The sequence below is a fragment of the Rana temporaria genome, chromosome 5 (assembly GCF_905171775.1).
Source record: "Rana temporaria chromosome 5, aRanTem1.1, whole genome shotgun sequence".
NCBI classification, from domain to species: Eukaryota; Metazoa; Chordata; class Amphibia; order Anura; family Ranidae; genus Rana; species Rana temporaria.
The window spans coordinates 359,807,438-359,832,330 of record NC_053493.1 but is presented as its reverse complement, the minus strand read 5'-3'; the positions used below and the strand labels follow the sequence as shown (position 1 = coordinate 359,832,330).

General features: G+C 43.8%; 1 protein-coding gene across 1 annotated transcript in view; it reads right to left on the bottom strand.

The window, feature by feature from the left end:
- The window catches only part of NDUFAF6 (NADH:ubiquinone oxidoreductase complex assembly factor 6), a 65,743-nt gene that overhangs the window by 22,045 nt on the left and 18,805 nt on the right, over nt 1-24,893 (bottom strand). The window contains exons 5-6 of the mRNA XM_040354706.1: nt 18,281-18,383; nt 11,000-11,133 (exon numbers count right to left, since the gene is read on the bottom strand). Of these exons, the coding sequence (XP_040210640.1) occupies nt 11,000-11,133; nt 18,281-18,383 (237 nt within the window). The remainder of the gene's footprint in view (nt 1-10,999; nt 11,134-18,280; nt 18,384-24,893) is intronic.

The following is a 24,893-nucleotide window of genomic DNA, read 5'->3' as shown; positions in this document are numbered from 1 at the left end:
AGGACAATAGATCCTTACTAGCAGAGAGAGGGGGAGATGTGATCCTGGGGCTCCATAAAGGATAAGGGAGACCCCGCAGGAACAAAAAGTTTTTTGGCACTGCTATGGACCCCCCCACTCAGGACAATAGATCCTTGCTAGCAGAGAGAGGGACCTTCCCCAAGGACTCCCCACTACCAAGCCGGAAAAGCACCGTATGTTTGGAACCATCAGCTTCGCCATGGGTGCCCATACAGTCCCCATATCTGGGACAGGAGGAAGAGGCGGGCCCGGAAGCCCAGGCACCGTCACGTGCTCTGCCTGTCTCCAGTGTAATATACTGGACCAACGTAAAATGGCCACCGCGACACGACAAACTACCAAAACATGGCTGCCGGACGGAAACTACCCTAAGGGAAAATGGCCGCCACCCCCGCCACTGAGCAACAGACAGCCCGTGCAGTGGGACCCCCAACAGACCCCAGGTACTGCACCATTGACCATCCGTGGGAGGTTTACCTATGTGCACCCCACCCCGCACAAAAGGAGGAGATACGGGAATGTACTTACCACTCTATGGATGCGGGTATCCTGCTAGACAGAATCCCTCATCACAGATGTGGGGGGCTGTTGGCCAGGTGGCCGACTTGGCCCGGTCCAATGCAACCCTGCGAGACGCTCACCACTGACAGTTGATTATAGATCTCCCAGGAAGAAAAATGAAATTGGAGAAAAAAAAAATCCAAGCAGGGATCCTAGGTCCTTACTCCGGACTAGACAAACAAATTGGATGCCTATAGCAGAGAGAAGGGTTATATACAGTGGGGCAAAAAAGTATTTAGTCAGCCACCAATTGTGCAAGTTCTCCCACTTTAAAAGATGAGAGAGGCCTGTAATTGTCATCATAAGTATACCTCAACTAAGAGAGACAAAATGGGGAAACAAATCCAGACAATCACATTGTCCGATTTGGAAAGAATTTATTTGCAAATTATGGTGTAAAATAAGTATTTGGTCGCCTACAAACAAGCAAGATTTCTGGCTCTCACAAACCTGTAACTTCTTTAAGAGGCTCCTCTGTCCTCCACTCATTACCTGTATTAATGGCACCTGTTTGAACTTGTTATCAGTATAAAAGACACCTATCCACAACCTCAGACAGTCACACTCCAAACTCCACTATGGTGAAGACCAAAGAGCTGTCGAAGGACGCCAGAAACAAAAATTGTAGACATGCACCAGGCTGGGAAGACTGAATCTGCAATAGGCAAGCAGCTTGGTGTGAAGAAATCAACTGTGGGAGCAATAATTAGAAAATGGAAGACATACAAGACCACTGATAATCTCCCTCGATCTGGGGCTCCACGCAAGATCTCACCCCATGAGGTCAAAATTATCACAAGAACGGTGAGCAAAAATCCCAGAACTACACGGGGGGATCTAGTGAATGACCTGCAGAGAGTTGGGGCCAACGTAACAAAGGCTACCATCAGTAACACACTGCGCCACCAGGGACTCAGATCCTGCAGTGCCAGACGTGCCCCCCTGCTTAAGCCAGTACATGTCTGGGCCCGTCTGAGGTTTGCTAGAGAGCATTTGGATGATCCAGAAGAAGATTGGGAGAATGTCATATGGTCAGATGAAACCAAAGTAAAACTGTTTGGTAGAAACACAACTCGTCGTGTTTGGAGGAGAGAGAATGCTGAGTTGTAACCAAAGAACACCATACCTACTGTGAAGCATGGGGGTGGCAACATCATGCTTTGGGGCGGTTTCTCTGCAAAGGGAACAGGACGACTGATCCGTGTACATGAAAGAATGTATCGTGAGATTTTGAGTGCAAACCTCCTCCCATCAGCGAGGGCATTGAAGATGAAACGTGGCTGGGTCTTTCAGCATGACAATGATCCCAAACACACCGCCCGGGCAATGAAGGAGTGGCTTTGTAAGAAGCATTTCAAGGTCCTGGAGTGGCCTAGCCAGTCTCCAGATCTCAACCCCATAGAAAACCTTTGGAGGGAGTTGAAAACCCATGTTGCCCAGCGACAGCCCCAAAACATCACTGCTCTAGAGGAGATCTGCATGGAGGAATGGGCCAACATACCAGCAACAATGTGTGACAACCTTGTGAAGACTTACAGAAAACGTTTGACCTCTGTCATTGCCAACAAAGGATATATAACAAAGTATTGAGATTATTTTCCACCATCATTTTCAAAAAAATTATTTCCAAATCAGACAATGCGATTGTCTGGATTTGTTTCCACATTTTGTCTCTCATAGTTGAGGTCTACCTATGATGACAATTACAGGCCTCTCTCATCTTTTTAAGTGGGAGAACTTGCACAATTGGTGGCTGACTAAATACTTTTTTGCCCCACTGTACCAGCTGAAGGACAGCCCATGGGCGTAACCAAGTTTTGTTCTGCCTAGTCCTACTCCTGCAGAAGACAATACAACCCTACAGTCAGGAATAATCGAACGCTGTGTCTGTTGATGAACTAAAGAGAAATACATTTCCATGAAACAGATTGGAGGCCTTTTGCCATTCTGTTGGATAGTTCTATTTAGCACTACTGTATAGCACAATGATTAATAAAAGTGAAAAACACATCTACGATACTAAACATTTGCATGAGTACTTGTGCAAATGCTCAGATGATACTAAAACCAGTTCACGGGCCAGTCTGGTGCGATTTTGTTCAGTGGTTCAGGTGCGATTCCAATGCAAATTGTAGTGTATAAGATTATAAATTGCACCTAAACTGGACTGAAATCGCACAGAACTACTGTTTTGTAAATCCCACTGCGGCCGGCCCGTACATATGTGACCAGGCTTTAAAAACTCACTGAAACACATGAAAACTGATGTGAAACTGATGTCTCTGCAAGTGAAATCTGTGCGTTTTTCCCATCAGTTTTCATGCATGTATAGTGTGAAGGCGCCCTAAAAAACTGTCACATGACACTAAAAATAAGTATCTGTAATTGGTATTGTGAGTACTTGAGAAAAAGTTTCCACACTCGTACTCGGTCTTAAACTGGTATTGGTGCATCCCTAATGAATAGTATGCTTTTTCTCTCTCCCCCTCTATTTTGGACACACGTGTACGTTTGGTATTGCAAGAATATCAGCAGCATACCTGCAATGTTATAACGGTTACTTATGGCTTGCCTAATAACTTTCTCTACTTCGTCCACATTAAAAAGAATACATGCCAATGCCTCAACTTTCCTCAATCTACTGAGAAATCTCAGTAACTTAAGCCTCGAACACACGATCGGACTTCCAACCAACTTTTCCGTGAATTTTGGTCCGAATGGACATTGGACGTGAACTTGTTCTGCATACACACGGCACAAATTTTTCAGCCAACATTCACCTAGTGTTTTTCGGCTCTTTACCGCCACACTTTGGGAAACTTCTGCTATCATTGGCTGATGTTTAACATTGGTTCTGAGCATGCATGTGTGTACATCGAATTTTAGTTGGACCAACTTGCGTACACACGATCGGATAAACCGGCGTAACAGATTTATTGCCCAACAGTTGGTGAGCATGAACAGCCAGCATTTGTTGTCGGTAATTCAGTCAACAATTGATGGAGCATACACCCGGTCGGATTATCCGACAATTATGGCCATAACGTTGGATCGTGTGTATGAGGCTTTAGACAAGAATTGGATATATATCTCTTACTTCCTGTAACGGGAAGGATTTATATCAGTGACTGCTCAACAGCCAATGAGGGAAGAAAATGTCTGAAAAAGGAAATGGAGTGGCAATGGGGATCACAGAGCGCTCGCTAGAAGAGAGCAAACCCAGAGGTAAGTCTGTTATAATTTGCATGTATATTTTGTACATTATGGCAAGATCCTACAACTGTATACCAGGCTACGGTTTTGCTTTACCATCTCAATTAGCATTTCTTGTATGGGCAAATCCTTTATGATGTTTTACACTTGTGTTTAAGTAACAAAATTATAAAATCAGCAGATGACACATTTCTTTTCACTTGAATACTCTCAACAAAGGAAATATGTGATATGCGGTTGACCTTTCAGACCCAAAGCCCACCTGGCTTTCCGACATGTGGTTTTAGCTGTGCCGCTTCGAGAGGATCTAGAATTTTATATGCAGAGCTTAGCTGGGATATATATCTATAATTTCCGGGAGCTCTGTTTATTTAGGGATTGGCCATAGAAACTTGAATTTTGACTGGCAGGATAACTAGTTGGAATCAGCCTCGCATTACTGTGTGTAGTTACAGACAGAAGAACAGGAAGTGAGGATTTCTCAGAAGAAATGAGGACATTTAAAAGCAAAATGGAAGGATGAGGTAAGTGAAGGAGGACTGCACTAAGGTAAAGGAAGCTATTTAGGGATTTTTTTTTACCTTTACAACCCCTTCAATTCAGAAGCAGGAGTTATTCGTTGACCGAAACCTTTTAACAGGACTATATTAAAATGGCCACCTGAAGTATGAGAATTTATATCAGAAATAGGTGGGTTTTATTTCTGTGGGTTTATTTAGTAAAACTGGTGCAACTCTGCATAGGGACCAATCGGCTTCCAGGTTTTTTTTTGTCAAAGTTTAATTGAACAAGCTGAAGTTAGAAGCCGATTGGCTACCATGCAGAGCTGCACCAGATTTTGTACTCTCCGGTTTTAGTGAATCCACCCCATTGTCTTGTTTTGCTCATTTTATTTGACTTGTTTGTGTATTTCACAGGACTTTCCTCACGCTAAGCAGCTGCTCACTTCCTGTTTAGAGCTGGTGACAGAATTCTCTCCCAAGCTGCGCCAGGTTATGCTCAATGAGATGAGGATGAGGCAAGTGAAGGAGGACTGCACTGAGGTAAGGGAAGCTATTTAGGAAAATAAATATTTTCTACCTTTACAACCCCTTTAAGGTTTTTCAGCACTCCTTAGCCCCCCTGAACCCAGGAACTTTATGCACAAATTGCAACTTTCATCTCAAAGATGGATCTGTAAGTTTGCTTCCCATAACACCTTTCAGCGATTCTATATGTACCCCTTACCAACCTATAGAGAGATGTAGGGGTGCAACGGATCAAAAAACTCACGGTTCGGATCGTTTCTCAGATCAGAGTCACGGATCGGATCATTTTTCGGATCAGCAAAAAAAAAAAAAAAAAGTCGTAACGTGGCTCAAGCTTCATGTCTGCACCTATATACACACCAATAGCGTTTGTGATGGCTTTAGGGGGTGCTTAAATGCCGCAGTGATAAGCGGTTAACAACAATGAAAAGGACGAAGACTGGACAGCCGCACTCCAAAATCACTTAAAAAAAAAGAGATGTCTTTTTATTTTTCAACTGTACATACAGTCACTGCAAACCAACAACATACAGTATGGCCGGCGCGTTTCGCACTGGCAGTCAGTGCTTGGCCATGACTAAGCACTGACTGCCAGTGCGAAACGCGTCAGCCATACTGTATGTTGTTGGTTTGCAGTGACTATGTACAGTTGAAAAATAAAGAGACATCTCTTTAAGTGATTTTGGAGTGCGGCTGTCCAGTCTTCGTCCTTTTCATTGTTGCTATCAATAGCATTGCCAGCACCTTGGTGGTTCAACAGCCCTTGATTACCTACGGGGCTCACCTGGAGCGGTGAGAAAATTTGTCAGTGATAAGCGGTTGTTGAGCAGCTTTTGTTTTTGTTTTCACTCTTGTCAGTGAAACACCGGGGTGATGTTGCTTCAAATGCGTGGCCATGCTTGATGTGTTTCCACTGTCATATGGCTTTCTTGTGCCACAGTGCCTACACACCGTCACGGTTTTATCCACTAACCTCTTTCCTTCATCATTATATTTGACAGGGAAGCCAAAATGCTCCCATACAGGGGATTTAAATGACGCGGGGCGTTCAAGCTCCTCTGTTCCTCCCCTTGCCATGACCACGCTGTGTGTGGACTGAACATGCGCATAAATCAATCCTCGGATCACGTGTGTGCGGTTCAGATCACGGATCAATGACGATCTGTTGCACCACTAGAGAGATGAACACTGTGTGGGTGACATGGCAGACCCCTGACTGGGTGGTGAAAGTCATAATCTAAAAAGACACAAACTAAGATAAGGTGACCAGATTCTTAAAATGAAATCAGGGGACCTATTTTTTCTTTACTAGTAATGGCAACAATCAGCGACTCTCTCCCCGTTGCCGCCCGCCTCACAGCCTCTCAAGTCTTACTCTTCGGGCCCCGGCTACTACTGGATGGGGAGCGGAGGAAGATCACTCCGCCAGGGAAGGCAAGGAGATAGGCAGGTGGCTGGCCAGGACTTGAGCCAAGGCAGAATAACATGCGAGCAAAGCCGAATGTGAATGCGCCCGAAACTGAAGAAATATTCCCTCCGATCCGACCAGCACATGATCATCAGAAAGGGGCACAGATAATGGGAAAAATACAACCTCCCTATGTTAGTAGGCACGGCGGAGCGGAGGTGTGTAATTCTAATTTTTTAATTTTAATTCTGCACTGACTGTCTTTGAAATTGCCCCTGCCCCCTATTAAAATCAATCTGGGGACAAAACCAGGGACAGACTTGGTCCGGGGACAGTGTTCTCAATCAGGGGACTGTCCCCTGAAACTGGGGATGTCTGGTCACCCCAAACTAAGGTTTATCTGTAAAAATGCTAACAGTAAAAATACCTGAATTTAAAGCGGAGCTCCACCAAAAGGGGCTTGTCTGTCACGACTCCCCCCCTACCGCTTTCACATTTGGCACCTTTTGGGGGGACAGGGGGGAGCAGGAACTTGGTTTTCGACACGGCAAACTGAGTTGGAAGTTCGCCCCCCCCCCCTCCTTCCCCTGCAATCCTCTGGGACAAATTACAGGTCCCAGAACATTGCGGTCCACTCACAAAGCACAGTGCCCTTCGCACATGCCCAGTAGGAAACTAGCTGTGAAGCCACAAGGCTTTACTGCCAGTTTCCCTTAGTCAAGATGGTGGCGTCAGGGCCGATTGATGAATCAGTTTGGGTGAGGACACTGCTGGATGTCCAGTCAGCTTTTTTTGGGGGGTGCCTGGAGCTCCTCTTTAACCTGGCATCATCCTCTCAGTCCTCAGCCCATAAAAGACATTCACAGACAGATGTAAACATCACAAATTTTACAAAATGTCAGTGAATTTACTAACAGTTGGCAAACCCTGGTCTGGGACTACAGGCCTAGCCAGTCCAGGGCAGCCATCAGAAATTTTGGGGCTCCTTACACAGCTTTAGACATGGGCCCCCTGGAGCAGAGAACCAGGTGGGGGGAAGGGGGGTGGTTGCTGCCAAAAATTACAAAGTGACACCTCACCTCTTCTCTCTCAAGCTGCCACGAGCAGAGAACTCGTGACGAAAATGACAAAGTAACTTCTCTCCACCTGCCAGCAGAGAACGGGGGCGCCGAAAATGTGTAAGTGTTCTCACTTCTTTTCTCTCCAGCCACGACATTATTACCGGGGGGATGGCCACTTGCTAGATTCGGGCCCCTTACATGTGTAATGCCTGTATCCCCCTGATGGCGGCCCTGGGCCTAGCGCCCGCAAACAAAGACTACAGCAGTTTGCTTGATTTATAAGAAATATACAGATATACAGCAGGTGGGGGCTATATAGACAGATAGGCTTTAGTTTCCCAATCACAGGACTAAAGCCACATATGTTTTTTTGCTTTGTTTTGATCACATTCATTTTAATAGGACAGGGGTGCCCAACCTTTTGAAGAGCGAGGGCCACTTAAGCAACTTGGTAACCAGTCGCGGGCCACAATGAGCGAAGCGGGCGGATGACAGGTCACTGCTATTCTTTAGGCCCTTCGATCCGATCCACCCAGATGGAAGGGGACAAATTCCCTTCTGTTTTTTTTTGCAAATTGGAGGTAGTGTGTTTACATCTGCCCTTCTATAGAGGTGAATTGAGGATCCGATTGGGTCGGGCCGATCGTGTGAAAAGGGCCTAAGACTGTTTTCACACTGATGTGCTACGGTTTGCCTATGCCTGCAGCGTACTGCACCTGTGTTTATCCTGCGACTTAGCTGAACTTTGCCATAGACTACGCCTGTGGCAAAAGCCGGCGCTATACAGGAAGCATTGGCATATAGGGCTCTACTCTGCAGCTGCTTTCTTACTCTACCACCAGCTTCATTCACAACACTAATGCTGTGGTATGGATGGTCGGCAACCTGCGATCTGGGCTCGCCAACCCCTGATTCCAGAGCAGGAGGTCGTGGGCCACATCAGAGGGCTCCGCGGGCCACATGTGGCCCCCGGGCCACTGGTTGGCCACCCCTGTAATAGGAGATGCTATGCAAGAAATTTGCAGTAGTTTGATTAAGCTATCAATCTACTACAACTGCACAATACAGAAGTTCAATCACAGGGCAGTACTCGTTGATGAATAATCCTATCCCTTATATAGACTTGAATGGAGAAAAAGATTACTCATTTACGGGATTCTTATCCCATTTCAGGCTCAAACTACACAGGTGATTCATACTGACAAACAATCAGTTACCAAAACAAATAGAGGATGATTTGTAGATCCAGAGATGCATCTAAATAGCTATAATTTACCATACATGTGACAATCTGATTGTACAATCTCCTTTAAAAAAACTGTGCAAAAATCCATCCAATTTGTAGCCAATGAGGCATCATCAACAAGCAAGAATTTGATTGTAGCATGTATGGTCAGCTTAAGAGGTTGCAGGGTCTGTTAGAGATAATTGGCCAGTCTTGCACATACCTTATTTTAATGCTTTCTATGCATTAACAACTTCAGCCCCAAGCCTTTTTCTGAGATTTGGCGTTCACAAGTTAAAAACAGATTTTTTGCTAGAAAATTACTTAGAACCCCCAAGCATTATATATATTTTTTTCCAATACCATAGAGAACAAAATGGCGATCGTTGCAATACTTTTTGTCACACTGTATTTGCGCAGCGGTCTTACAAGCACACTTTTTTTAATATTTTTTTTTTATATTCTGTAAGATAACGTTACGCCGAGTAAATTGATACCCAACACGCCACGCATCAAAATTGCGCCCACTCGTAGAATGGCGACAAAACGTTTACCCTTAAAAATCTCCATAGGCGATATTTAAAAAAATTCTACAGATTGCATGTTTTGAGTTACAGAGGAGGTCTAGGGCTAGAATTATTGCTCTCGCTCCAACGATCGCGGCAATACCTCACATGTGTGGTTTGAACACCATTTTCATATGTGGGCTCCCCTTCCCTCCTGGTTCCACCTGTACCAGATTGGCGTGATCATCCGCTGTCAGACAACAAAAAGCTGCTTCACCGGTCCATTGATTTGAAACTCCCACGGCTTAATTGTGTGTTCGTATTGCCAAGCCAGTACAGACTACAGGGATTCTAGCTGGTCAGCACTAAGGGCGAGTTCCAGCGTGTTCGCAGAGCCCACCAGGACGTCTGCTCTGCGCTGCGCTAATCACAAGCAGTGAGACATTGGGGGTAATTTCCGAAAGGCAAATCCAGTTTGCACTACAAGTGCACTTGGAAGTGCAGTCGCTGTAAATCTGAGGGGTAGATCTGAAAGGAGGGGAAGCTCTGCTGATTTTATCATCCAATCATGTTCAAGCTAAAATGTTGTTTTTTTATTTTCCATGCATGTCCCCCTCAGATCTACAGTGACTGCACTTCCAAGTGCACTTGTAGTGCAAAGTGTATTTGCCTTTAGTAAATCAACCCCATTGTCCCGATGGGCGGCTGCAGAGATCGGGAAATGTCTCATTGCCTGTGATTAGCGCAGCGCAGAGCCGACTTCCTGGCGGGCTCTGCGAACACATCCTTGGTCAGCACCATCACATGGATGACGCTGCCCAATCATAAGTGGTTTAACATGTACTGTCAGCACTGCGAGGAGAGGAGAGAAAGCCATCAGAATTTCAAATCCCTAGACCGGTGAAGCGGCTTTTCGGTGTCTGACAGCGGGGGATCGTGCCAATCTGGCACAGGTGAGACCAGGAACTATGGGGTCCAATGTAAAGTCACCTTACAGATTTCCTTATAAAGGTGAACTTACACTTTAAGCACAGTGGGGGTTATTTACGAAAGACGAATCCACGTTGCACTACAAGTGCAAAGTGCACCTGAAATTGCACTGAAAGTGCAGTCGCTGTAGATCCAAGGGGGACATGCAAGGAAAATAAAAGACAGCATTTTAGCTTGCACGTGATTGGATAAGAAAATCAGCAGAGCTTCCCCTCATTTCAGATCTACCCCTCAGATTTACAGCGACTGCAATTTCAAGTGCACTTTGCACTTGAAGTGCAAAGTGGATTTGCCTTTTCGTAAATAACCCCCATTGTGTTGTCTACTGTTATGACTTAGGATCAGATCGCATTATATGGCAATTTACTGCAGAAAACCAAGTAATTCCAAGGAGTAACATACTTTTTTTCCAAGCTCACTGCACTCAGACTGAAGATACAGTTACTCAAGGCTCAAGAACACGAGAGGGCAATTCACTGCAGACGACAACTCCTCCTAGATGCACCAATCACAATTTTAAACCCTTGAGTCTCAACTTGTTAAAAATCCAATCCGTTGCTTCAACAGCAAGGCAGGTAACATGGACCTACTCAGCCATGGCCCAGATAGAGTTAAAGGATTAGCATCGCCTTCTGACCTAGTGGAGGATTATGAAGTGCAGACAGAAAGTAACAAATTGAAGGACTTGTCATTCTTAAAACCATTCACAAATTATTATGGCGTGTAAGCTTCCCCCCAATATAATGAAATCCCAGGATGTTCCCATGACAACCACTCTTGGAAAAAAGGACAAAATGATTGAGAAAGCCGCCTAATGCATGGCTCTACTATACAAACAGCTGAACGGAAAATGCACATTGTGGTTAAATAAGTCCATTACTACCAGCACTTGAAGATAATTTCACTGGGAGTTTACCGGGTGTCTGTGACCATGTACTTTGCAGGGAACACAGAACTTTCCTGAATGAATGTGCGTTTGTACTCACCAGAATGCAGATGTCCACAGGCAGGAAGACCTGTCGCCGGCTGCTGTGAAAAGGAACGGCTCTCAAGCATGTGACGATACCCTGTGCTTTGCCAATGTGACTGGCAGCATGGTCCGCATGAACATCTTTAACATCTACAGAAGAGGGGGAAGAATATACATCCATTATTTAATGCATTGATGATTAAATGTAAATTATGTTGTAATAAACACCTAGATACATTATGGCCAAAAGCTAGTAGACATTTAACCATCGCACCCATTGTATGAACAATTCTATTGCCTGGACTCCTCTTTTTTGCAGATTCAACAAAACTTTTGAGAGCACGAAACAAGGGAAAGGAAGGGTCAGGAATTCCAGATTTTAATACAGAGATACTACACTGCAAACCCAATCATGCACAATTTCCCCAATGCAAATGTCCACGAATCGTCTGCCCACCCAAGTAAGTGGGGGCACCCCTACATTAGGAGGACTGGTGTCTTGGTTTGAAGGCTTGTAAGGCCTGTGAAGGATGAACAAAAAAAAGGCTTCTTGGAAGTGGAAAGGGGGGACATGCCCCCTGGAGCTTACTCATGAAGATCCCCATGAGTAAGCTCCAGGGAGGCCGGAGTGAAACAAGTTGGGACCATGGCCTGGCAGTAGTGTGGGCTGAGACTACCAACCATCATACAGCAGGTCTTGACTTGACTCCCGGTGTTCTGCCAAGATGTGTCCCCCTGGCAGGTAATGCCCGCTGTGGACTGTGCAGGCGCAGCGCTCTAGGTCCGAAAATTACCGACCAAGAAGAGCTGTGCATGAGCTGTAGACTGCACCTGCGCAATGAACAGGGCATTGCGACAGTCGTTGCCTCAAGTTCCCGATGCTCGCTCCACTCTGCAAGGGGTGTGTATATTACAATTATATCGTGTAAGGGGCGGATGCCACAAACAGTGCAAAACTCGCCCTTCTTTTCATACACCTGCCCCCTGCAGACGATATAATAGTAATACACACGCCACGGGGGTGGAGCGAGCATCGTGAGCGTGCATCAGCGTGTGGCGCAATATTGTGCTCATTGCGAATGCGAACCGCTTTAAAGTGGCTGTAAACCCAATCACACAACTTGCACCTACAGGTAAGCCTAGATTAAGGCTTACCTGTAAATTCAAGAAATATCTCCTAAACCTGCACGGTTAAGGAGATATTTACAATAATGATAGGCGCCAATGTCTACGGCGCATGCGAGCGGTACACAACGGCGCAGGCGCACTGAGCATGCAGTTTTTGTCAATGGAATTATTGTAGCTAATGCCGTATTTCCGCACAAGCGCAGGAGTGACGTCATCGCCGCTCCGGCCAATCACAGCGCCAGAGCGGAGATAACAGGAAGAAGATGCAAGGGGACATGGCGGCAGAGGGGAACGAGGAGGACTTTGGGGGCTTCGATCTAAGGTAAGTGCCACATAATGAGCTAGAATGCATACTAGCTCATTATGCCTTTCTCTTGCAGGTCCCCCCCCCCCATTTTTCGGGGGGGGGGGGGGGGTTTACTTCCCCTAACAACATGAGAGCAGACAGTACAGTTACAATACAATTCAATACAGGAGGGATCAGAGAGCCCTTCTCCTTCGAGCTTACAATCTAGGAGGGAGGGTCAAGCGATGGGGGATGATCTGATGGAGATGGTGTGATAGATAGTCTCTTATTAACCACTTAAGACCCGGACCATTATGCAGGTTAAGGACCTTGCCCCTTTTTGCGATTCAGCACTGCGTCGCTTTAACTGACAATTGCGCGGTCGTGCGACGTGGCTCCCAAACAAAATTGACATCCTTTTTTCCCCACAAATAGAGCTTTCTTTTGGTGGTATTTGATCACCTCTGCGGTTTTTATTTTTGCACTATAAACAAAAATAGAGCTTTTTGCTATAATAAAAATCCCCCAAAAATATATAAAAAAATCTTGTTTTTCCCCAATACGATACGTATTCGTCTACATTTTTTGGTAGAAAAAAAAAATGCAATAAGCGTATATTGATTGGTTTTGCGCAAAATTTATAGCGTTTACAAAATAGGGGATGGTTTTATTGCATTTCTATTAACAATTCTTTTTTTTACTACCAATGGCGGCGATCAGCGATTTTTTTTCATGACTGCGACATTATGGCGGACACATCAGACAATTTTGACAAATTTTTGGGACCATTGTCATTTTCACAGCAAAAAGTGCTATAAAAATGCACAGTTTACTGTGAAAATGACTATTGCAGTTTAGGAGTTAACCACTAGGGGGCACTATAGGCGTTAAGTGTGACCTCATATGTGTTTCTAACTGTAGGGGGGCAGGGCTGGACGTGTGAGGTCAGTGATCGTCTTTTCCTATATCAGGGAACAGACGATCAATGACACTGCCACAGTGAAGAACGCCGAAGGTGTGTTTACACACACCTCTCCCCGTTCTTCAGCTCCGGTGACCGATCGAGGGACACCAGCGGCGATCGGGTCCGGCGTGCCTGGAGCTTAGGACCGGGTCGCGAGCGCGCCGCCGGCGGCGCTTTTGCGGCCCCACGGCTGGGCTTAAAGAGACACGTACAGGTACGTGATTGTGTCCAGCCATGCCATTCTGCCGACGTATATCGGCGTGAGGGGGTTCTTAAGTGGTTAAGATATACAAAGGTTGGACAAAAATATGGAAACCACACATGATTTGCAAGAGTGAAAGTGACGACATGTTTTGTGTTGAAAGCGGAAGTGACGTACCATGGGACGGTAGTTGGCATAAACGCCAAACATAAAAAGAACACCAGATAGACCAAACTGGATTAATAACGGCCACGGCCTTGTTTTTTTTTTTTTTACAAATATAAACAATTCACCATAAGGGCCCATTCCCACCACAAATGGCACATAAATGTTTTTGACTGCATGTTTACATGCATTTGAAGCACACTTGACGCGCGCTTTGCATGAGCTTTGTGCTGCATGTACAGTTCATTTGTCAATACGTTTTTGGACTTTGCTTTCTTGGCTTAAAGTGATTGAAAAGTCTCTTTTTTGGTTGGTTGGTTTTGCAAAGAGCCCTCTTTGGCGCCCCTTTCTCCGCTGATTGGCTAACTGACTTTGATAGCTTTGGTAGCCACAGGAGGCGCTGTTGTGTCTCAGTCAATCAGGAGGGAGACTCCCAAACGGCTGAGTGATTTGTGGACATCGCTTGACAGAGATTGGAGGGGGGGGGGGTGTGAAAGCATATCCATACAGTTAGAAAGTACCCCTAGGGAAACACTTAACCCTTTGATAATAGTAAAAAAAAAAAAAATGTATCCCATAGTTTGTAGACGGTATAACTTTTGTGCAAACCAATTAATATACGCTTATTTGGAAAAAAAATTACCACAATAATGTACATAATACATATTGGCATAAATTGATGAAGAATTTAGATTTTTTTATAGCAGAAAGTAAAAAAAATGTTTTTTTTTTTTTCAAAATTGTCGCTCTTTTTTGGTTATAGCAAAAAATAAAATCCGCAGAGGTGATCAAATACCTCCAAAAGAAATCTCTATTTGTGGGGGGAAAAAAGGACATCAATTTTATTTGGGTGCAGTGTCACACGAACTCGCAATTGTCAGTTAAAGCAACGCAGTGCCATACCGCAAAAAATGGCCTGGTCAGGAAGGGGGTAAAACCTTCCGGTGCTAAGGTGGTTAATCAATAAATTCTTTAAAAATTGTAAACAAAAACAGCGAGGTGCTCTTCAAATATCCCTCTGGCGACTGGCAAAGACCCCCCCCCCCTTAGCCTCCTGCTTAAAAAAGGGGTCCTGGAAATTTCTGGAATGTTCTAGAGGGGGGGGGGGGTCAGGTGATGTTAATTGACCTATGCTAGAGGACCCCCAAGAGCACTCTCAATCAGGTGACCTATCACATCAATAGTGGGCGCAAAACTCCTACTGCCACCATCTCATAAAGGGTAAGGGGGCCTTAAAACAGGCTATCCCCCATTTCCTCACATTCTTTTGCTGTGTGATGAGACATCTAGCTAACAGGAAAAAAGCCTCACTTCCATCATTCACTGCGTGCGCTGCTAGTAATAGAGAGTCATGTCAGAGCTTACAGAGTTTCAAAGAGGGCAAATTGTTAGTGCCCGCTTAGCTGGTGCCTCGGTGACTGAAGTTGACAATTTGTGGTGTCGCGAGTTACAGTATCAAAAAGGTGATGACGGCAAATACAGTTTACGAGAAAATGTAGTCAAACGACTGAAAGAGACAAAAAGACATTGCGCAGGATTGTGATCTGGAATATTATTTGTCAATTCCCAGGAGAATTCAGGCCGTCTTGGATGCCAAAGGCAGGCCACACCATAGGTAAAAATGTTGTTCTCTTACCTGGAGTTTCCATACTTTTGTCCATCCCCTTTATATGGTTAAATATTCAAATGCCAAAAGTGGATTTTTTCACCTACTTAATCAAGTCTGTATTGCCGTTTATATATAAAGCACCAGACAGAGCTTCAGTAATCCTGCAATCCCCAAAATCCAGGGTGGTGTATACTTCAAATCTTGACCACAATCAGGAAGTCAGCTCTTGGCCCTGCCTCCTTCCGCGCCTGTGTTTTTAGCCTAAGGCCTCGTACACACGATCGGATTTCCATCGGACAAATCCGTGCAATTTTGTCCGAAGGGCGTTGGCCGTGAACTTCTTTTGCATACACAGACGGCAGAACTTTTTCAGCCAACATACATGAAACTACGTGTGTTTTTTCAGCTTTTTAGCGCCACCCTTAGCACAATAATTGCAGAAGTTGCCCAATGGTTAGCATTGGTTCGTCGGAGCATGCGTGTTTGTACTTTGGATTTTATTCAGACGGACTTTTGTACACACAATCGGATAACATTAACATTTGTTGTCGGAAAATTTGAGAGTATGCTATAAAATATTTGTTGTCGGAAATTCCAAACGGTCAGATTATCCGTCAAAAACCCTGCCATCCCACAAATTGTGGTCAGAAAATCTGATCGTGTGCACGGCCTTTACAGTGTGATGGGCAGTGTCACCGCCCAAAAGGAAATGGCTGGAGATGGTGTCTGTAGTCACATCTTGGTTATATTTGTATCTGGTGAGCTTTATAAAATGTACAGTATACATTATATTTTTTCATTTTACTTTAAATCCCAGCTAAAGCCTATCCAAAAACTTTGTAGTTTTGGACATACTGGGGAAAGAGAATGAACCTCTGATACTTTTTTTTGCAGTATATTCGCACTGGGATGATTTTCCCTCTAGCAGCCTAATGAATTATGGCTCTCCCATAAGAATAAATGGCGCCCCAGTGCACATATGCAGTAAGAAGGGGGCCTAGTGGGGCGTTTAGGGGTGTGATGCCAGGCAGGAACTCTCAAGACCAGGAAAGAAGGCAAGTATTTGATCAGGTAAGCTGCACTCCGGGTGGGGAAACACAGAACAAGCATGCAGCAAGAAAAGTCAGAACTACTCTGCATACTTTTGCTCAGCAATTTAAGTACCGAAGCCACTGGATTTACAGCCAGACAATTACAGTTTTAAAAAGGAGAGAACGGTATAAGCCTGCATCCTTCCGCAATACAGGTATTTTTTTAATCAGATAAACAAAGGAGGAAAAAAGGTTGCTTTAAGTCAGGGGTGCCCAACCTTTTGAAGAGCAAGGGCCACTTAAAGCGGAAGTAAACCCATCAATTTGATAGTTGAAAAAAAACAGTCAACATTCCCGGCATGCCGGAAATGCTAGATGTCACATTTGCTTGTGCTCTCAACCAAACTGTCAAACCATCCAATGGCTGGTTTCATAACTGATCACATGTGCAGCATCATGGCAGTTGCAGATTAAACAGAGGCAAAGATGGCAGCTTCCTTGGCTGAAAACAATAGGAGGGTTTACTTCCACTTTAAGCGACTTGGTAACTGGTCGCGGGCCACAATGAGCAGAGCAGGTGGATGGCAGCCCGGTTGGCTAAATAGGGCCCACTCTTTTTTTTTTTCTTGCGGATTGGATTGGAGGTAGGCGTTTGTAAACGGACACAAGTACATTCACATCTTCCACTCCTTAGAGGTGAATGGAGAGTTCGATTTGGTCGGACTGACAGTGTCAAAGGGCCCTTAGGTTGCTTTCACACTGATGCATGGTTGTTTACCCGCATCTTGGGTGCAGCACAGTTCATCTGTGGCTTTCCTCCAGGATAGCTGCACTTTTTCCATGGACTTCTATTATATCCTGTAGGTGTGGTGAACTTTCAGAAAACACACCAAACTCACAGGTAATAGAAGTCTATGGGCTAGATTCAGGTAGATCCGCGCATTTTTACGGCGGCGCAGCGTATCGTATTTACGCTACGCCACCGTAAGTCAGAGAGGCAAGTGCTGTATTCACAAAGCACTTGCCTTCTAAGTTACGCCGGCGTAGCGTAAATGGGGCCGGCGTAAGCGCGCCGAATGAGGATGAGGGGGCGCGTTTTATGTTAATTATTGGTGACCCGACGTGATTGACATTTTTCCCGAACGGCGCATGCGCCGTCTGTGGAATTTCCCAGTGTGCATTGCTCCAAAGTACGCCGCAAGGACGTCATTGGTTTCGACGTGAGCGTAAATTACGTCCAGCCCCATTCACGGACGAGTTACGCAAACGACGTAAAATTTTCAAATTTCGACGCAGGAACGACGGCCATACTTAACATTGCGTACGCCTCCTAATAGCAGGAGCAACCTTACGCCGAAAAAGCCTAACGTAAACAAATAGCGCCGGGCGTACGTACATTTGTGAATGGGCGTATCTAGGTCATTTGCATATTTTACGCCGAAAACGACGGAAGCGCCAGCTAGCGGCCAGCGTAAATATGCAACTAAGATACAACGGCATAAGAGACTTACGCCGCTCGTATCTTAGCCTAATTTAAGCGTATCTGGTTTCCAGAATACGCTTAAATTTACGACGGCGTAGATTCAGAGTTACGACGGCGTATCTACTGATACGCCGGCGTAACTCTACGTAAATCTAGCCCTATGGCTCAGTGCAGGTGACCCACAGTTGCACTTCTCTGTATCTATGGATCAGTTTGAAAGCAGCTCGGTAACCACTGCAGAACAGATATGCCCATATATATATACACTGATTTTAGTAATAAACGTACCTTTAATAACAGTATTCTATTTTATTTCATACTAGAGCAGAAGGTCGTGGGCCACATCAGAGGGCTCCGCGGGCCACATGTGGCCCCCGGGCCACTGGTTGGGCACCCCTGCTTTAAGTACATCACATTTTTAGTACGCACCGAGTGTTTCCAAGGTCAGGTACAGCAAGGAGCTCTGCGTGTTCTCTGCATAGGTTTCCATCTCTTTAAGGTTTCGATATGCTCTATCGTCTAGATTCTTTTCCTGACAAAAAAAAAAAAAAGTCAAAACAGAATAAATATCTTTGAAAATGGATGCATCCAAATCAACAGTTAATGATTTATTTATTTTCAGAAACCACAGTCACGATCTACTTCTTTAGCCTTATTTTATCTTGCCCACTTCCGACAGGGCACCACTCAAGCCACCGAGGAATCGGCAAGTAAATGCATTAGTGCAGAGCACAGGATAAGAAGCCAATCTAGTTGCAGCCTTGAGCTATAAAAAGGCAATTAACAACCAGAAGAGTGAGATCTAGCCCCGCTACCATCAAGACCAAAAGGAAAACAACCATTACCTTTCATAAAAAAATAAGTTATTTGTCAAAAATGTACTTTTCTGTGTAAAGAAAAAAAAATGTGCTTAATCTGTGCGTATTGCATTTAAAAAGCTCCACAACTGCCTCAATTTTCCTCTAGCTAATGGCAAAAAAATAGCAAAATAAAAAACATAAAAATGGTTTAATAGCTTTGTACCTGTGCAGATGTTCTAAAAGAGAAATAACAGCGCCACCTAGTGACCGTAACTGTGTACTGCTAGCACAAGCCAACAGAAAAGGAGGCCAGAAAACAACTGAAATTGCGGTGGTAGAAAATGAAAACACAAGAACCAATTAAGATAACATTTTGGACTGCAATAAAGCATCTAGAGCAGGGGTGTCTAAATCAATTTCATCGTGGGCCACATCAGCATTATGATTGCCCTCAAAATGGTTGTATCCATAAGATTAGATGTCCAGCGCATCCCCTCCCCTTACATTAGATGTCAAGAGCCACCCCACCATCAGAAGTTGAGTCCCCCACTCTCCCTTACATCACAGTGCACCCCCCTTTCTTAAGGTGTTGCTGAGAAGAAGCTGGATGCATCTCCTGAAAGCAGAAAGTAGGGGTCTGGAGGAGGACCAGAGGGGGGCTGGAGCTCTCCTCCAGCTGCAGGAGAGGTGCGAGGGCCACATGAAATGGCCTGGAGGGCCGGATTTGGCCCGCGGGCCTTGTGTTTGACACCTGTGCTTTAGGAGTTGACCTGTGTGAGGGTTTACCTACACTTGAAACTGTATGTCCCAACAATGAACTTCTCTTGTTTGTCTTCTTTTTGTCTAATAAATATAGTATTGGAAGCGTTTTTTTTGATCTCCTCAGTAAGTACTAAAGAATATTTGTTTATTCTGCCAGAAATCTTGTGAGTGGATAATTTTTCCTGGTTTCAGATGATTTAAAATTAGAATTACAATATTTTTGGTTTAATGGCCTGTTTTTTTTCCTTCTATTGAAAACGGGGTTTATGCAAAGCTTGGCAACTTCTTTTATGGCTTTCTAAGAATCTTTCATTTTGTGCCAACCTTATCTCATGCAAAATATACAGATCTACTGTATATGGGGTGGAGATCAGGGTTTCCTGTGCTAAGCTTACACTAGCCTTCTGAAGAGTGATCAACATTCAGATTGCTCCTCAAAGAGCATTTGACAGGCAGTGAGGAGGCGTTGTATCACCCTTTAGTGCTAATCCTGCACTAGCACGCTACAACTGCATGCATATCACACATTTGCGGGGCACTCACATTTAAAAAGTAACTGGTATAATTTTTGCTGCACCGCAATAAAAAGTATCATGGCTGCAGCATATGTACACACCCCTCAACTGTCTGAGAAGCGGTTGGGGGGTATGCCTGTTGGGGGATTTCGGTAAAACTGAAACCCAACCATGTGGTTTTAATGCCCCCCCCCCCCCCCAATGGAAAAAAAAAAACTGACAGGGGTTATAATGCTTCCATACTCCATCCACGATGGAAAAAAAAAAAGTTTTGCCTTTAGTTTTACTTTGCACATGCCCCACAGTGATCTTTATACCCCAGTGGTGTCACCCTTGGACAGGACTACAGAACACCTCCTCTTGTTTTCTTCTCCATAACATGGGGGAGGGGGTTGCAGTTCATACTGCTAACTGATAAGAGTACAGCACAAGCTGAGAGAACAGGAAGTTACAGTGCCTTGAAAAAGTATTCATACCCCTTGAAAATTTCCACATTTTGTCAAGTTACAACCAGAAATGTAAATGTATTTTATTGGGACTTTATATGACAGACCAACAAAAAGTGGCACATGATTGTGAAGTGGAAGGAAAATGATAAATGGTTTTCAATTTTTTTTTACAAATAAATATGTGAAAAGTGTGGCATGCATTTGTATTCAGCTCCCCTTTACTCTGATACCTCTAACTAGAATCTAGTGGAACCAATTGCCTTCAGAAGTCACCCAATTAGTAAATAGAGTCCACCTATGTGTAATTTAATGTCAGTATAAATATAGATGTTCTGTGAAGCCCGAGGGGTATGAATACTTTTTCAAGGTACAGTACTGTATAAGCTCACAATAATTCTAATTTTTTTTGCACTTATCAGACAGGTATAGCAGAACACTTTAACCTAGACATTCAAAAGACCAACAGGGAACAAACAAGAGAAGTTTAACCACTTCAGCCCCGGACCATTTGGCTGCCAAATGACCGGGCCACTTTTTGCGATTCGGCACTGTGTCGCTTTAACTGACAATTGCGTGGTCACGCGACGTGGCTCTCAAACAAAATTTACGTATTTTTTCCCCACAAATAGAGCTTTCTTTTGGTGGTATTTGATCACCTCTGAGGTTTTTATTTTTTGCGCTATAAACAAAAAGCACAAAAGACAATTATGAAAAAAAAAAAAAAAAAAAAAAAAAGAATATTTTGTACTTTTTTCCCATAATAAATATCCCATTTAAAAAAAAAAAAAAAAAAGCCAATTCTCAGTTTAGGTCGATGCGTATTCTTCTACATATTTTTGGTAAAAAAAAAAAACGCAATAACCATATATTGATTGGTTTGCGAAACTTATAGCATCTACAAAATAGGGGATAGATTTATGGCTTTTTTTTTTTTTTTTATCAACTTGTTATAGCGGCGATCTGAGATTTTTTTCATGACTGCGACATTATGGCGGACACATCGGACACTTTTGACACTATTTTGGGACCATTCACATTCATACAGCGATCAGTAATATAAAAATGCACTGATTACTGTATAAATGTGACCAACAGTGAACCACTAGGGGGCTGGAAGGGGTTAAGTGTGTCCTAGGGAGGGATTCTAACTGTTAGGCCAGTTACACACGAGGCGGACTCCATCGCTACGGAGTCCGCCTGCTCAGCGGGAGATCAGTCCGCAGATCTCCGCTGAGCTGGCAGATGACAAGCTCCTCTCTGCTCACTGAGCGGGGAGGGGCTTGTGCAGCACCGCTGATTCCTATGGAGCGATCTGATGAAAACGGACAGTCCGTTTTCATCAGATCTCACTGATCCGCCATGGACGGATATGAACGTATCACCATACGTCCGATTTTGATCGGATCGGATGTCAGCGGACATGTCTCCGCTGACATCCGACGCTCCATAGGACTGCATGGAGCGGCCGTTCAGGTGGCGCTCAAGAGCTGAAATTCTTCGTAGTACGTCACTACATTCCTGTTTGTGGCAAGACAATTGTGTACTGTTAGTATGCAAGACAAGATCCTGGCACACGCCCTTTGGCCAACAATCATACCGTGTGTATGAAGCTCAAGTCTGAATGCATTGGATATAAAAAAGGAGGACACTAGGCCCTTTGGCTTAGAAGCTGTTCTGAAAAAGGTTTTCAGAAATGAAGGAAGGAGGCTTCACCTTTGCCACTTTAATAGAGACCATGAATATAATGTGCGGGTATAGGATAATCAGCCAATATATAGTGCAGAGGTCAGGAAAGACAATATCCAGAAATACTAAACCTCCAACAGGCCTTTCCTTTTTCCAAAGTCATGCTTGCAGGGAAATCTAGACTGCAGGGAACTCATTATAAACTACATTTGAATGCACCAGTCTCAGGAGAGAGCGATGTGTAAACATGGAGCTTTTACATTTTGGCTTGCCTTAAAACGATCACATAGATAAAAATGTCTTTCGCTGTACCCTGTACAGAGAGCAGAGATAAATCCAATATCAGCAGAGATGGAAATTGTACCACCAGCTGTCTGAGTGTAAAAAAAAATAAAAAAAAAAAATAGAATGACATATGTACTTGTGTATGACGAAGGAAGGGGCATTAGACTGGAAACTCCTTAACCACATCAATACCGGGCTATTTCGCCCCCTTCCTTCCCAGACCAATTTTCAGCTTTCAGGGCTCTCGCACTTTCAATGACAATTGCGCGTCATGCTACTCTGTACCAAAATATTTCTTTTATCATTTTGTTTGCACAAATAGAGCTTTCTTTTGGTTGTATTTATTCATGACTGCGTTTTTTATTTTTTGCGATAAAAGCGAAAAAAGAGCAGCAATTTGTAAAAAAAAAAAAAAAAAAAAAAAGATAATTTTCTTCTATTTTAAAAGAAATCCAATAAAATCTAATTTTGTCACAAATTTAAAAGCGGAGTTCCGGCCACAATTTCACTTTTTAAATATAAATACCCCTGTAATACACAAGCTTAATGTATTCTAGTAAAGTTAGTCTGTAAACTAAGGTCCGTTTTGTTAGGTTGTTACAGCATTTAGACACTTTATAAAATATAAATTGACTGGGGCCATCTTAAGTGTGGGCATCATGAAGCCAGACTGTATGACTTTCTGGATTGCAGCCTTGCAGATCTCGCACATGCTCAGTGCTGCACAAGCAGTGTAATAGGTTTCAGATCAGGTTTCAACACCTGTACAGTCCAAGTCACATGATTCTTTCGAGACTGGGGAGTGCACAGACTCCTGGAAAGTTACACCCACTACATTCCCAGGAGTCTGTGCGGTGTAGGTTAGAAAGCTTAAGCACCTAGGTGCAGGAAGAGGGAAGATTAACTATTCTGCCTAGCAACAACACTTTGAAGGCATCTAAAAAATAAAAAAAATTAAAATCTTAAAGGACTAATGACATTTTTTTAAAACTACTGATGTAATGTTATATTTATGGGTGGAACTCCACTTTAAGTGAAAAAAAGTGTGGGTACCCTGCACTGCCAATACACGTTATAGCTGCTAACACGGCTGATTTGAAAAAAGCAAAAAGACAAACGGAAATATACGTGTAGCGCTTAGACAATGGTAGTCGCAATGAAAAACATTGAAAAAATAATAATCACGACAGTGAAAATTCAAATGTGCATCAATAATGTGTCAACTGCCAAGATAGTAGATATATGATATAGTCCATTTACATTCAGGATCCACCAAGTGAATAAGGTGAGAAGTATCAAGACATCAAATAAGTGACTTCTTCCATGTGTAGTATTCCCACCACCGGAAAAAATGCAGGCTTACCAGAACACATGGACATAAGGGGACATAGGTCTCCGAAAGTCAGGAAAGGCTTGTAAGGACTAGTGTCAAACGATCAATTGAAGGATCTCAAGTTAACCGGTCATCATAGCCTCCACTTCTGTTCGAAACTACAGCCCTTTTGGCAGGAGGTACATTCGCATATTGCCAAGATTACCTCCTATACACCTGACTTTACCCCAGGGCAGTTTCTTCTTCATCACACCTCTCTGCCACAATCAATCTATCGGAAATCACTTGTATTACACTTAATCAATGCGGCTACTCAATGTATCCCGATACGGTGGAAGGACCCCATTCCGCCTACACTGTTGGATTGGCAGGTGAGGGTGGATAAAATAGAGATGATGGAAAGGTTGATTCATCAGGCTAATGACAACTCGGAAAAATTTAGACACATTTGGAGATGTTGGACATTATATAGGACCCCCACTACTCATAACTCAACATAGGTTCCCGCCTAATGATTCGAATTCCTTTTATAGCTAGATCTTTTTTCTTTTTCTCTGACCGAGGTCTTTCTGGTAAAAAAGCTATAGACATACTTTTTATCTTGCACTGCTCTGTCTTTCAACTCCTTTCATATTCTTTTAACCCCCTTGGTAGTGCACGAATGCGTGCACCTGCGGAGTGTGAAATAAAATCATAATTTCATTGGGAGGATTTGAAGCCTCTGGGAAAGGAATTTCTTAATTATAGGTAGGCCCGAGGTTTCTATTACCTGGGACTCGTTTTTCAGCAGAAGGTTAAAAACATTTAGGTTTTTGACCAGATGTTTGCGTTATTGAACTTCTCCTTGTTCCTATCCCCCCTCTCCAGTATTCAGCTAATGTTTCTGAAGGGGGTATACGGGACGGGGAATTGCTCCTCATAGTCTCTGTTTATTTAGTTAAATGTCTGCAACTAGGATATATGTGTAAGGATAGAGCGATAAGAGCTATTTTATCATTTAAACGTTATATTCACTAGTTTACTTTATTAGGATGGGTATTAGATAAATGAGACCCTTATTGGTGTTCCTTCTTTATATGCAAATATACCTTCGGTACAGAAGACATGTGTTGGGGACGGGTTACGATCTGTTGTTCTTCATTTGGCCTTTGTACACATGTAAGGTTTATATGATATTCTTTGCCAACTTTATTTGTGTCATATTAACCACTT